The 13,839-nt window shown below is 33.6% G+C and overlaps 1 protein-coding gene and 1 pseudogene across 1 annotated transcript; one reads left to right on the top strand and one right to left on the bottom strand.

Moving 5' to 3' along the window:
• Positions 1-2,271: 2,271 nt before the first annotated feature.
• On the top strand, positions 2,272-3,452 carry LOC118751914. The gene is made up of 3 exons (XM_036486740.1): positions 2,272-2,396; positions 2,463-2,770; positions 2,845-3,452. Exons 1-3 carry the CDS (start codon positions 2,339-2,341, stop codon positions 2,935-2,937), a joined length of 459 nt encoding a protein of 152 aa, XP_036342633.1. The 5' UTR covers positions 2,272-2,338; the 3' UTR covers positions 2,938-3,452.
• Positions 3,453-6,277: 2,825 nt separating this feature from the next.
• Positions 6,278-12,591, bottom strand: LOC118751916 (annotated as a pseudogene).
• Between the last annotated feature and the right edge of the window lie 1,248 nt (positions 12,592-13,839).

Here is a 13,839-nt window from a genome sequence, read left to right as displayed (position 1 = left end):
ATGAAAATGCATTGTTTATAAACTAAAATAAAAATGTTTCACTACATATTTTCATTAAACATATATACGTTTTTATCGCTCCACCAATTGCGTTGAGCAGCTCACACCGATCAAGCCGTCCTTCAGCTTACATTATCTGCAAACCTTTTAAACTATCACTTTAGCCGTCCTTTAGCTCATTTCCCCACTCCTTTGCTATCATATAAATAGCATTTTGGTTTAATTTTGGTCCGAGCAAAGGATTCATTTGTGCCATGTAACAACATAGCCAGAAAAGCCAGCAAGTCGCTGCAGTTAGCATCATAATACAACGGAAGAGGCTTTGATGAGGGCCCTTCGGAGTCATCATAGGAACACCAATGCCAACACATGCCCATAAGGCAGTGAAGAACAATACCGGAAAGAATGCTGCGCCCATTGCTTCGATATATTATTTTTTCACGATTTAATTGAATCACAAAGGAAAGCTATGAATAAAAATCAATACACAATACATGACATTTCGTACTGTCATTTCACCAATGCTGCCAAATTTCAAGAGTGGTTACGTTCAGTGTCGAACTATAGATGACGCTGTAACCCCATTAACCAAAAATACAAGAACGCGACTTGTATTTGTAACTGGTTTAGAGAAAAAAGTTAACACTTTGGGGCATTTGTATGCTGTTAAAACAACAACAACAAGACCGTACAATGAAAACGTTGTCGCAAACAAAATGGCTCAATTTGATTGGTCAAAAATCAGCTGGTTTGAATTGGTTTCATACATTTTTGTTGTTGTTTTGCCGATATGTGTGCGGAAAAAGCTGAGAGTAGAGCAATTTTTATCAATTTATTAACGCCGTAAAGCATGCGATGCCAATGTAGAGTCTTCTATTCAAAATCACATAGTCAACTTAGATGTCAGTCAAAAGCATCTCTGTGACGCAGAAAAGAATTTCTAGCTGGCGGGGCAATCGTACCGAAAACTAGCTTAATGCAACTCTGCTCAAAGGCGTGGTTTGGAACAAAACTGTCAATTGCATTTGTCATTCTTTGATCAGAAGTTGGTTAATCGTGAAAACACGTTTTCTCACTGCAAAGCAAATTCACAACTGTCAACTCATTGTTCTTCGCCATATTCTTTGTCTACCCGTTGCCACAAATGTCAATTCAAATGTCAAATTGTCAAATGTTGGGATAGCACCTGGTTTTAGAAACATCCGACTAACGTCGGACAACTCAAAATGTCCACACACACAAAGGAGTTGTGCGGCGGATTATCCTTTATGCGCAGATTCTCCCTCCATTTGGCCACCTCACTTGCGTCCTTGGGGAACGAAAAAAGCCGCCTCTCGCTATTTTCGTTAATGCAGTTTTTTACACGGCATTTTCGCTCACGGCTCATTTTTATAAAGCTATATAATTCACGTAATTACGTAATATAATCACACTTTTGTTTACAAAAATCTCGAACGTGTTCTCAAGAACGATTCACGATTCAGACGAATCACCAAAGAACGATTTAAACGATTTAAAGAACGATTGTAATGAAAATATGTGCAAAAGGTGCTTGCTTGCTTTTTCGTTTAATTAATTAATTGGAAATGGGAATTACAGTTACAAGGAATGGGATATTAGTTGTGTTTTTTTTTACAAATTATCCAGTAACTTGCCAGCAACTCTCCAGTAACTTTATTTCTAAGAATTCGCTCTCAAAGAAAAAATTTACAAAAAAGTACGTGAACGCTTTTCCAGTAATAATTTGCAAGTTTCATGAACAGCTGATAAATTGGTTGTTTATTCGCAGCATATTCCTAATAACACAATATATTTTATATTTAAATATGTTTATTTTGTGAATTTCCACAATAAAAAGCCACAAACAGTTTCCTTATTAGTTTAAATTTCATCCAGCAACATGCGATCAGCTGTTTTTCGTACTGGCAAATTCTTACAAGTAAAAATTTATCCAGTAAAATCCAGTAAAAACTTACAACTTTCGCTCTCTCAATTTCCCCTACTTTGCAAGTTTTTGCGTACAAACGAAAACGCCAAAACATGAAAATTCGTAAAAACTTTTACTGGATTTTACTGGAAATTAGTAAAAAAAAACGCAACTATTATATGGGACCTGGGACCGGACCAAATATCGGTTGGGACCAAATGCAACAGGGTGAAACCAGTGTTTATCACCCTATACTTCCGGTAGTGCATTCCAGTGACTTCCGTAGTGCATTCCAGTGGAAGTTTTGTGATCTATCCCTGTTCTGACATTCGTTCCGAAAAGGCGTTGGTTGTGTTTTCTTAATTTTTAATCCTGCAACTGGTGGTATTATCTATTATCCTTAGTGTAGTAATGGAAACATGGAAGCTTCTGATTCTCACAGTAATAGCCATATATTACATAGGACAAGGTAAATGTGGTCACCACCGGTTGCTGAAATGCCAAACTGTTTTCTATGCTAACGCCCTAATTTCAGTACACTTCGTGCGCGGATTGGAGTGCTATGTGTGTTCCAACCAAACTGGTAATACTGAGAAATGCCTGAACACAATAAAAACATGTGAACCAGGTGAGGATGCTTGCGGTACGGAGATACGTTGGGGCAGTCAGCCGTATTTCTCTCAAGGTGCGCTGAAGCAATACTATGTTTCCAAGCGGTGTTTGACGAAGCAACAGTGCCAGCAGCGTCGTAAACGCTACATGCAATATTGCACACATATTTGGTACGAGGATTGGTGGTGTTATGAATGCTGCGTCGGCGATCGCTGTAATTATTTTGTGATTGTAAGTTGATTGAATTGAAATTAATATAAAATAAAAACACTGAATGAAATATCTGTAATTTTCATCTCTTGCAGAGTGGGTCAACGCAGCCCCAAATGGCAAGCCGCACAATAATTGGAGGTTTGATTGTGTTATCGGTATTGGGCATGCTTTCATGCCTCTATTAAAGCTTGGTAAAGATTAATATAAAGCTCACCTCTCGGAGCCTTCATGTTATTAAAGCTAATAATCGTAACATGAAACTCGAATAATTAAGCACAAAAATCGTTAGATAGTTTATACAATACATTTCAGCATTATTGTGTTCGAATATTAACCGTCCAATTAATATACATAGATACCTTAGTATAATGAAGCTGTTTATTATTATTGCTTTAAAAAAACACTAGCTTTTATTGAAAATTTCATTTACCAATAATACCGTGGTTTCTGTTCTCTTATTAATAAGATGTATCATGATAAAAACAGCGTGTACGAAAATTCATAAAAAAATGGGGAAGTTGAAATGCATACCTTTATTGAATGCATTTACAAACTGAAATATGGTTGATATATGTACATATCATATTTTTTTCATCGGTAGCACAATTTTAATATGGTACAAAGTTTGTTTACTTAAGTATATAAAAACATAAGTACATTCCGAAAGTGTTTTCCGACTTAAAATCCGAGCACATTTAAACAGAACAATAAAATTGAATTTGTATTTATAATAACTTGCTTTAATTATTACTAAATGAATTGGTAACTAAAATAATTGTTCCCACGCTGTTACAACAACATAATCAATACTATATTTTTTCATTATTTAACTACATCGGTATGCTTAAGCGGATATTCCTAACCATGTACATACATATGTATGAAGTTTGTGGCTTCGTTGAGCTTACTCACTGTACTCTTACTTGGTGGTCGAAGATGCTTTCTCTATCATTTTGATTTCACGTTCATGGATGCTTCTACTTGTTTGTTTCCTTAAAACTAGCACAACAGCAAATCACATTGTTAGCAAGAAATGAAAGATAACGTCGTTAAAAATGGGATTCCCATAAGCTTGCATGCACTCAACGTTTTACCAAACAGTGCCCTAGTCGGAATTTTTATGTTTATTACTCACACGCAATTAGATGTGTTGATAGCCAATACTGCGGTTACTGGAGTTGTTAGGTTCATACATACCTATGTACATATGTACGTGCAGAAATGTGTTTATCATAGTTTAAAATTTCGCCTACCTCAGTTTATTACCTACATGTTTTGTTTATGCGAATAGGATAGCTGTGGCCAGAGAATTTCTAAGCTTAAGTTCATAGTAGCAGTTAGAGGCTTTCGACGACAATTGGCGAGTGTTCGTGAAAAAACGTTAAGTTAACTAACATACTTTTAAGAACGCGTAGACTTGAATCACAGTAATAAAAAATTGATGTGTCGAACGCGATAATTAAAAAGACCGTCAAATTGTCTACTACGAAAAAAAGAAAGAAAAACATCACCTCTACTGTATATCACTTACATACATAGTATATATATGTATGTATGTATGTAAAGACTCGTACGTAGTTCGTTGGTGTGGTGCACGACAGACGGTCATGTGCATGGACAAACTAGAGGCGCAGGCATCAAGCAGCCGTCAACAGGCAGTCGTCGATATGCAGGTAGACTACAGACGGTAAGGAATAATTTACATTTTTATACGCTATATACATATTTATGCATAGTACTAATGCAAGGATTAGCGTATGTTCTTGTAGGCATGAAAACAACGTGTAGCGCGGGCAAAGAGCGCCGCAAACCCATAACGGTGAGATGTGTACGCGCTGTGGCGAATGGATATGTAAACATCGTTTATGGGTTTCTAAATTCACGACTCCTCATGTAAAATATATGCATACTCTAGTAACTCTTGTTTATTTAGTGTTTTCTTTTGTTTGTTTTAAGTAAGTTAAATATAATAAAATTTCTAATTTTAATTATAAGTTACAGCTGTTAATATATAAATAAAATAAATAAAAATTTCTAATAAACTACTTATTTCATTCAATTGTGATCAAGATAAAAATATACATGTTCCAGTGGCGACTATGTATATTTTACGTCTTTAATTAGAAGCCGAAATTATGTGAAATTTTTAGTTTACCGTTAAATATGCTCCTATAAAAAAATCTCAAATAAGTGTTGTTATAGCAAGTGTATTCAGTTATTTGTTCAAGCTCTGAGAAAGTCCCTGGTGACAGAGTTTCTTTATTGGCCTCAGATCAGTACTGTGTCCAATGATAAAATAGCCAATTCTTTCAAATATATTTTTACCCAAAGAATTAAATAGCGAATTAACCAGAGATTTCCTATAATGCAATTTACAATTAGGCCATGTAAGTAATTGCAAAAAAATACTTACCGATTTGGCTCATGCGCATAGTCCAGAGTCATCGTGAAGGATGAACTCCTCCATAAAGGAAAAAGGTTTTGCTCTAAAAGTAGTTGGTATATATATGTATATGTATGTTTGTATGTATGTAGTAATTGCTTTTCATCTCGATACATCAGGGACAGACTTCCAACAACATTATAGGAAAAACCCGCAAATTATTCGACTCCCATTTTCAGAACTAGTACGAAGGTTGTTCCAGGGGCATACAAATTCCTCAAAGGGAAAGCCAGCTGGAGTCACAGCCCTTGGCCAGGTACAGATCTGGCCAGATACTTTTACCGACGATTACAATTTTCAGCTTAGGCCGAATTAGAATTTTCGATGACTGCAGCAACAACGATGCCGTTTTTAAATAGCTCATAAGTTTTAAGTCCTTTTAGAGTTGGATTCACAAGTAACATATTCAATTTCGGAAAAAATGTCAACTTTAAGGACAGGTTTTATTATTCTGTTGGCCTATATTTGAACAAATATGTTAGATATGTTGTTTTATTAATACTTTATTTTTTAACTGCTAAAATAAATTTACAGAGCAGAAACGTTTTCAAAAAATTGCAACTAAAATTATACAAAAATGTAACTTTTACGAAAAATTTGATTTATACTTATATTAATGGCGTTTTAATAAGTCTCGTAAGCGTTTCAAATAAGTTTTTATGTATTTAAGATATATGTGTCTTCTATATAGCTGGTTGCTTTAAGTATTTATTATTGGTCTAAATTGGATTTACTAGTGTTTTTTTTTTGTAGCACGCATTTTAAATTGACAAAGTTTTGCTCCATCTTTGTATGTCTTTATCGAGAAGTAATAGTGTGGTATATATTGCATAGTAAGGAAAACGAAAATGTATGGAAAAATAAGTTGGAAACATTTTTCAAAACTAAAGATTCTTCGATGTCCCAAAGGCACTGCATAAAGTATATACTCCCGACATTTAACCGATGCAAAAATATTCTGCTTCACAAATCCTTTTCTTTGAATATCCTAAAGGCTTCCAAGTTGTAAATTTCGTCGGAAGTACACGATGGATTTTTTGTTGACTTGCTCTACAGTCTTTGCAAGAAAATTTCATTTTCAATTACCTTAGTATATTTTTATTTCATCAGTAATATTAGGAAAAAAATCAGCGCACTCTACTTTATGTGGAACATAGTATTCGGCGCAATTAATTAAATAAAAATACATTCCATTTTCTAACTTTAAAAAAACTTATCCAAAGTAAATATAGTTATTTTTACAACTGTGTGATTTACACTGAAAGGGATTGTAATGAAAAATGTACAACTGAAAGCCAGCTTAACGCTACCATATATGTACATACTATAAGGAAAATTATTACTGTATTTAGCAAAACATACATACATCAAAAAATATTATGTGCTATTTTTTTCAATAGTTTAAATAAACTTTCTTTATATCGTAAAACAAAAAAAAACCTATAATCACAATAACATTTCGTGTAGTTTTTAGCAAAGAATAAAAAGAATAAACAAAATATGCACCCATTTTGAAAAGAAAAGAAAAACAATATTCTGGACAATCGACGAGTGTACAGACAAACATATGCACGTATAAAGCAAAAAAAAAAACGCAGCATAACTATGTATGTATTAAAAAACTTGCATATTTCTAAATTTTGTTGTATTTTAGCATATGAGATTGATTGATTGTTTGTTTTGATTGGTGTTATTTAGCAGGTGTCTGTCTGTGCAAGTTTAAGTGCAACCAGCACATATTTATGTGTAGATGTATCTGGGTGTATACTTGTGTATGTATTTAACCTAAAGCCTAATACAGCCTTACAGCTCATCCTTATGTAGTAGCGTGTAACGATTCTTCGAAGGTCCCAATTTCTTAAAGCTCGATTCCGGCGGTGAAGTGCCTTTGCCTGATACTAATTCGGTTTGCACCTCATTACCGGATGTATCGGGACCATAGTGGAACTCTCTGTTTAGCCATGTGAAGAAAAGGTGAAGAAAAATAATTTTAGAAAAAACGTCCAAGAGATATAATATTTTGAAATAAGAATTCTTATTGCTAGACTTTTTGCAACAAACCTGTGCAATTTTCCACTGTACAAATCTTGTAAAAATTGTTTCAGCTTGCCAGGCTGATACATATCTTCGAATTTGGGGAACAAATACATGTGACGGAATGAATCGATAGCAATCAATGGCAAGTCGTCGTCTGATTTACCCAAATGATGTAACGGATGTGCAAAGCGTTGACCGTCCGCAGTTAGGAAGTTGATATTCTCTGCAAAATGAATTGGTAAATTTGAATATTTCATTGTTTTTTGTTTCTCTCTTTCATACGTTTCTCATCCAACAACTGAGTTTCAATGATAGCCTTAAAGTCCTTGATCGCATCGGTATCGTCTGGTTTGTGGAAAAGTATCAAAAAATGGTAAACCTTCTTCCGTCAATTCCTCGGCGTTTTCAAATGTAATCTCACGCACTAAGGGTACACATTTTTCTTGCACCCAAATTTTCAGTTCATCAAAGTTCTGCAAACTACCCTTGTAAGTTTCATCGTTTTCATGTGACAATGCAACATCGGGTCGGAAAACAATGATTGGTTGGCCTATGGGCATACACAAATGATATTGTTTTATAAAAGTAGGTAATTTCGATAATCAGCGTAAAAATATATCACAGTAGTTAGTTACATTTAAAAGACATTCGCGTAAAAAAGCTGTTAATATGTACTTAGTTTGTGCCAACTTAAATGTGCACAGAGTGCAGTAATAAAGGTTTAATGAGCTGATAATTTATAAGGTATAAATTTGTATACATATACATTAGACTGCATCACTCTCCATACAAAAAAAAAAAAACCGTACTGTGTTTTGATTGGAATTATAAAATCTATTATATTTTAAGAAGTCCACCAAAATATTTCGGAAAAATATTAAGATTTACGTGAGCTGGACCGATTTGAAAATACCTCCAAAAATGCAGTTTTTTATGAATCAAAATAGTTTCTTAAAGATGTTTTTTTTTTGAGAAAAATCCTTTCAAGTTACAAAACGGTTTAAGCTTAAAAAAATTTTGTGAGAGGCTTTTTAAAAAAGTTTTAAGAAAATATTTTTATTCATAAAAACTCCATTTTTGGAGGTTTTTTTTTGAAATCAATTCAGCTCACGTAAATCTTAATATTTGTCCGAAACCGCAACTTTTTTGTGATGCAGTCTAATGTACATACATACATACATACATACATAGAAATGTATGAGCTAGTCATTAATTCATTAAGGAAGTTATAAAGATTCTAAATGGAATTTTAGTCTGAAGGTGAAAGGTAATACATATACACAATATGAATTCATTAAATCTTCCTCGTCTTCAAAAAATTCACGTACATACATACATAAATTCATATAATATAGAAATGCCTTATTTTCAAAATCCTTTTAGAACAAAAAAAAAGGCTGCTACTGTTTAAATTTAGATAGTCTTCAATAAAGTAGTTTTAACAGAACTCAGAGATATATAGTCTAAGATCCGAATAGGGCGCGACCTTCACCCATCTGTTTAATGGATGAAATCTTTTTTGTATGAAATTTAACGTATTATTTCGCGAGTGGGCTAGCTGAAGAAATCCTCCTCAATTATAAATTTTTTTTATTTTGCACTCATTAGTTTAAAATAACAAATTACATACCAATCGAAAGTATTAAGCCTATAGCATGTGAAAACGTTCGGTTTTCTTTTTTTCCTGGCCTATATATCGGGTTGGCAAGTACGAACTATGATGGGTGCGGGATATCGGGCCCCGTGGGACTCGCGGTAGTGATTTCAAAATGGCCGGTATCGGGAAGGTCTTTAAAAAATTTAGCGGGCGGGCCGCGATTAAAATCTTTTCCCGACACCCCCGATAAAACCCGCAAGAAAAATCACTTTTATGAAATAACTTTTTTATTTTTTATTTACACGAAAACGAGAAGCAAGGCAAAAAATAAAATAACCGGAAAATACCAGATTTTTTTATTATTTAAAACTAATTTGAAATACATACATGTGAATTAATCCTAGTGATAGATTTCGGGCCCCACGGGACCCGCGGTACAATTCTGAAAAATGTCGGGATGGGCGTGTTCGGAACTTAAAAATTTCGTTTCGGGAATGGCGGGATCGGGATTGAAATGTTTGTCCCGCGCCCTTAACGCATTCTATAGGCTTTATGCTTTCGATTGGTATATATCGTCGCTACCATGTCAAACTATCGAATGTAAAAAATCGGTACTTTTCAGGAGAGCACAGAAACTGTTGTAAAAAATGTTGTTGTCACTAGGAAAAAGTGTGGGATTCGACACGTTGCTAAACCAGTAACCTCTGCTTTTCATTCATCATTCTAAACGCATGCGCAAGTGATCGTAAATGAAAAAGCAATTTTGCACATTCGATAGTTTGACATGGTAGCGACCATGATAAAAATATAGTAAGGTAGAACCGCTGAGAGTCACTTTTAAAATTTTTGACGTTTCCAAACAATTTAATTTTTAAATTTCCCACTGGGAAAATAGGTAAGCACCTTGCGAGGTAAGCCATGTTTTCTTTCAGTTTTTAGTACCAAAATTGTCATCATGGCCAATGTCATCTACTAGTAAAGGGCAAAATGAACACCTCCGAAGACACATTACGTTGTCAGTTGCAAAATAACGTGCAGCCGAAGTTATTTTCAAGCACCGAACTACTCCGAGCGACTGCTCTGCATTACACGTAACTTACTTTGTAAAGCGGCTCAGAAGTATGTCTGATACCAAATGTACATTCTAAATTCCTACTTACATAAGGCGGTCATGCCTTTGTAAAAGTAAGGGACGTTCGGCAGGGAAATGGTAATGACTGCCAGGTGAAGAGTAAGTTGCTAATAAGGTATTATTACGTGCTCCTAATTCCCACTGGGTTACTCACAAACTAACACACACATTTTCATTTTCAATCTCAAGCAACAACAATTTCGAACAATTTAAATTTTTTGTTTTCACTTTTATATGATTTTAAAATGTTGGCAAACTTTAAAAAAAAAAATCATGGCCGACAAATTGAGAGAACGGTTATACCTTGCTATGTTTTTATCATGGTCGCTACCATGATAAAAACATAACAAGGTAAAACCATTGAGAGGCAGTCTGACGTTTGCCAACAATATAATTTTAAAATCAAAACCATGATTCAATTATTAAAGGTTTTGTAAGTAGCTTTTTTCTAAAATTTGGCACTCCCACCCACAGGGATGGTTTTTTAGAAGCAGAAGAAAAAGGGGAAGAATTCAATCACACTTCCTAAAATGGGAGCTAAATTCTATAAAAACGTGGGGATAATAGTGAATGGTGGTATTTTAAAACAAAAACGAATTTGATTTAATTATTTAATTTAAACAAGCTTATTTACATCGAATATAACCCCCTATTGTTATTAAAAATAAATATTTCTATGTTTATACCAAACTTGCGTACGTCAGATGGCGCATAACTCGAGAATGGATGGTCCACTTTCAGCTTTTTTTTTTGTTGTATTTGTTTGCCAGTTGATGGACATGAAGAAGCTATTTGTTTGCGGAAAATATGCAATATTTATTAAACAAAAAAAAACGGCAAATAAAAAAATTTGGAGCTTACGTTTCTTTCGCGGTTATGGCTCGATTGTTTCGAATTCTTTGATGTCGCACTTTTTATGTTCTGGGGAAAATATTCAACACTGGCTTGCACAGCCGCAGTTGGCGATTGGTGCCGAACGAACTCAGAGCACGCAGCTACTGAACGACTGAGATAGGGAACGTGATCTACATCGTCAAATGAGAAGTGGCGTAATGGGGCTTTCGCACGAGGCGATTTTTCAGGCAACTTTTGCGTTCAACTCCCGCCGGGTTGCACGAAAAAAAATTTGAATGACTAAAAATATCAAAATATAAAAAAATATTAAAATATTCGCCATAAAAAAGGCGTTTGTATTGTTCAACTTTGCATTCTACTTTCAGCTAATCGCTTTCAATAAAGTTGGTCGCCAGCCAACATTCGCCTCGTGCGTACACCTTTTAAGTGTGCAATTACATCGCGCCATTGACTAAACCGAGCTGTCGTGTGACGATTGGGCCTATGGATGCGGTTTGGCAATGTTATATTGCGTCAAAATCTCATTCGGAGACACCAGGACTGTGTCGTGGAGTACAATACCTAAATACCTTCGTTGGCTCATTGAACGCTTTACTTTACAGCGACTTGGCAGAATCAAGAGGTCTCCACGAATATCGACAAATACATTTCGGCATTTAAGGGAATTTCGTCTCTTAACATTGAATTTCTGTAGTCCAACGATTCTCACCCATTTTGTCTTGTTGGCGCCAGCGAATGCAGAACAAACATTTCTTCAAATTTAAAAAGTAAAAATTTCACTACTAACAATTTAAAAATGTTCTTAAAACTTGCAAAGAAATTTGGAAAAGAAATATCACTGTTTTTGTTTTTAGGAGTAGGGTGGGAGTGTCATTGATAAAATTAGAGCGAGAGAAAGTTTTTCTTACAAAACCTTTCATTATTGAATCATGATCAAAACTCAAACTCACACACACATTCTCATTTTCAATCTCAAACAACAACAATTGTGAACAATTTAATTTTTTTATTTTCAATTTTATATGATTTTAAAATGTTGGCAAACGTCAGAAAAAAATTATGGCCGACGAAATGAGAGAATGAATTTACCTTGTAATGTTTTTATCATGGTAGCGACGATATGTAATTTGTTCATTGAACAAATGAGTGCAAAATGAAAAAAAAGTATCCTTGCCAAGATTTTTTCAGCCAGCCCACTCGCGAAATATTTACTAGTACGTTAAATTTCTACAAAATATGCCCTATTCGGTTCTTTTACTAATGGAAATTGATTTTTTTCGTAACGGATATGTAAAGGCTGGTTTTAAAATTGCGAGCAGAGAAGTGGCGAATCGATGACGGGTTATGTCATATTTTACCGAATAATGTGTCGTCATATTTTGACAAAATTTTCTCCTCTATCCATACATTTACCAATGATAAATCAATCGATAGACCGTTTTTTAGTCCCATTTGATAATTGTTTTCACTTACTGTTTTGGCGACAAATGCCATTGAAATTGACATAATGGCTGCATTTCTTTATTCATTCTGAACGTTTGGAATAAACTTTTTTGTTTACTTATTCTTTAGAACGTTCCTGATGATATGTTAACGTATATTTCAAAGGCATTCTGTTTATTCCGGCTGTGAAATGGGATTATCCGGAATGTATAAAGAAACGCAGCCAATGAAAACTAACCTTAATATTATGTGGATTAAAATGACAATGTTTGTAGTTAGTTACCGCGTTGTGATGGTGAACTGAAAATATTTGAGCTATTCTCGGCGAATTTCTATTCGATTAAAATAATACGAAGTCCTTGAGCCTTTAGATTGCGGCAACTCAAAAATTGTATGCAGTTGAATGATACACAAAATATTCGGTTAATCCATGTGAAATCGACCAATGTTCAACCGAACATTTTTGATGTGGATGAATTCTGATCAAAGCAATTCCTTTATCATATAACAAAGTTCTGCCAAAGTTTAAAAAAAAAAAATAGTTGTTTTCCAAAGTTATGCAAAATTCTAGATACATATCATAACTTCCGGGATTTCGCAAATTTTTTTTGACTATCTCGAAACCTCAAACAAAAAAATGGTTCTAGTTTCGTTTTAAAGGTGTTATTTAGGGCTATAAAGAAATATATATACAAAAAAATGGAAAAGTAAAAAAAAAGGAATTTCGAATAAAAGAAACGGTAAAAGTAAAACCTTTTTTTGTTGGAACTTAAATTTCTTTTTGCCAACTAAATAAAGTTATGTTAAACATTTTCTATTTAATAAAATGAAATGATATTTAAATATTTTTTTTTATTTAGATTTCGCAATATTTTTTTTGCAAACTAAATAAAGTTACCATATTTTGTGTGTTTTTTATGTGTTACATCAGACTTCTTTTTTCTAGACTTCAGCAGGGATCGACCGCTCAGCTTAAGTTTTATTGTTTTTTTTTTCCATTTTTCGTAACAAACAAATCGTGGTACAAAGCTCAATAAGACTATTGAAATAAATATTAATTAACACGCCACAATAAAAATTTACAAAAAAATAAAGTTATGTTAAACAACTTTTATTTAATAAAATTAATATTTTTTTATTTTAAATCTTGCAATAGTTTTTTTACATTTTTTTTTTTATTTTTGGATTTTTGGAGTTTTGTAGCTTTAAGAGTTTGTGAGATATTCAAAAAATAATGTGTAAGATCTGGGAAATTGTGAAATTAACTTTAGATTTTTTTTGTTAATTTTTTTCCTTTAGCAGAGCTTCGTTAACACATAATTATTAAATGAATTAATTTGAATGATGAAACCCAATATGAAAATAATAGTAAATATCTATATCTATATACATATCTTCGCTTTTACACACATTGAGAAATTCTGAATTTTTAACTAACTAAAAAATTGTAGTGCAAATACTATACATATGTATAGTACAAAGCATATGTGAAAAATGGAAAGCAAATTTAAACTAAAAACGAAATTAAAATTAACATATTTTACCTATAATGATATTGAAAAGCGCATTACCTCTTTCAA

This window comes from Rhagoletis pomonella, unplaced genomic scaffold, assembly GCF_013731165.1.
Source record: "Rhagoletis pomonella isolate Grant_MI unplaced genomic scaffold, Rhpom_1.0 Rhpom_scaffold_01081, whole genome shotgun sequence".
NCBI lineage: Eukaryota > Metazoa > Arthropoda > Insecta > Diptera > Tephritidae > Rhagoletis > Rhagoletis pomonella.
Note: the sequence above shows the minus strand (reverse complement) of the source record. Positions and strands in the feature narration are given on the sequence as shown.

Coding starts and splice junctions, on each gene's coding strand:
- LOC118751914 (XM_036486740.1), top strand. CDS start 2,339: ATGGAAACATGGAAGCTTCTGATTCTCACAGTAATAGCCATATATTAC. Junction 2,397..2,462: donor CATATATTACATAGGACAAG/GTAAATGTGGTC, acceptor CCCTAATTTCAG/TACACTTCGTGCGCGGATTG. Junction 2,771..2,844: donor GCTGTAATTATTTTGTGATT/GTAAGTTGATTG, acceptor CATCTCTTGCAG/AGTGGGTCAACGCAGCCCCA.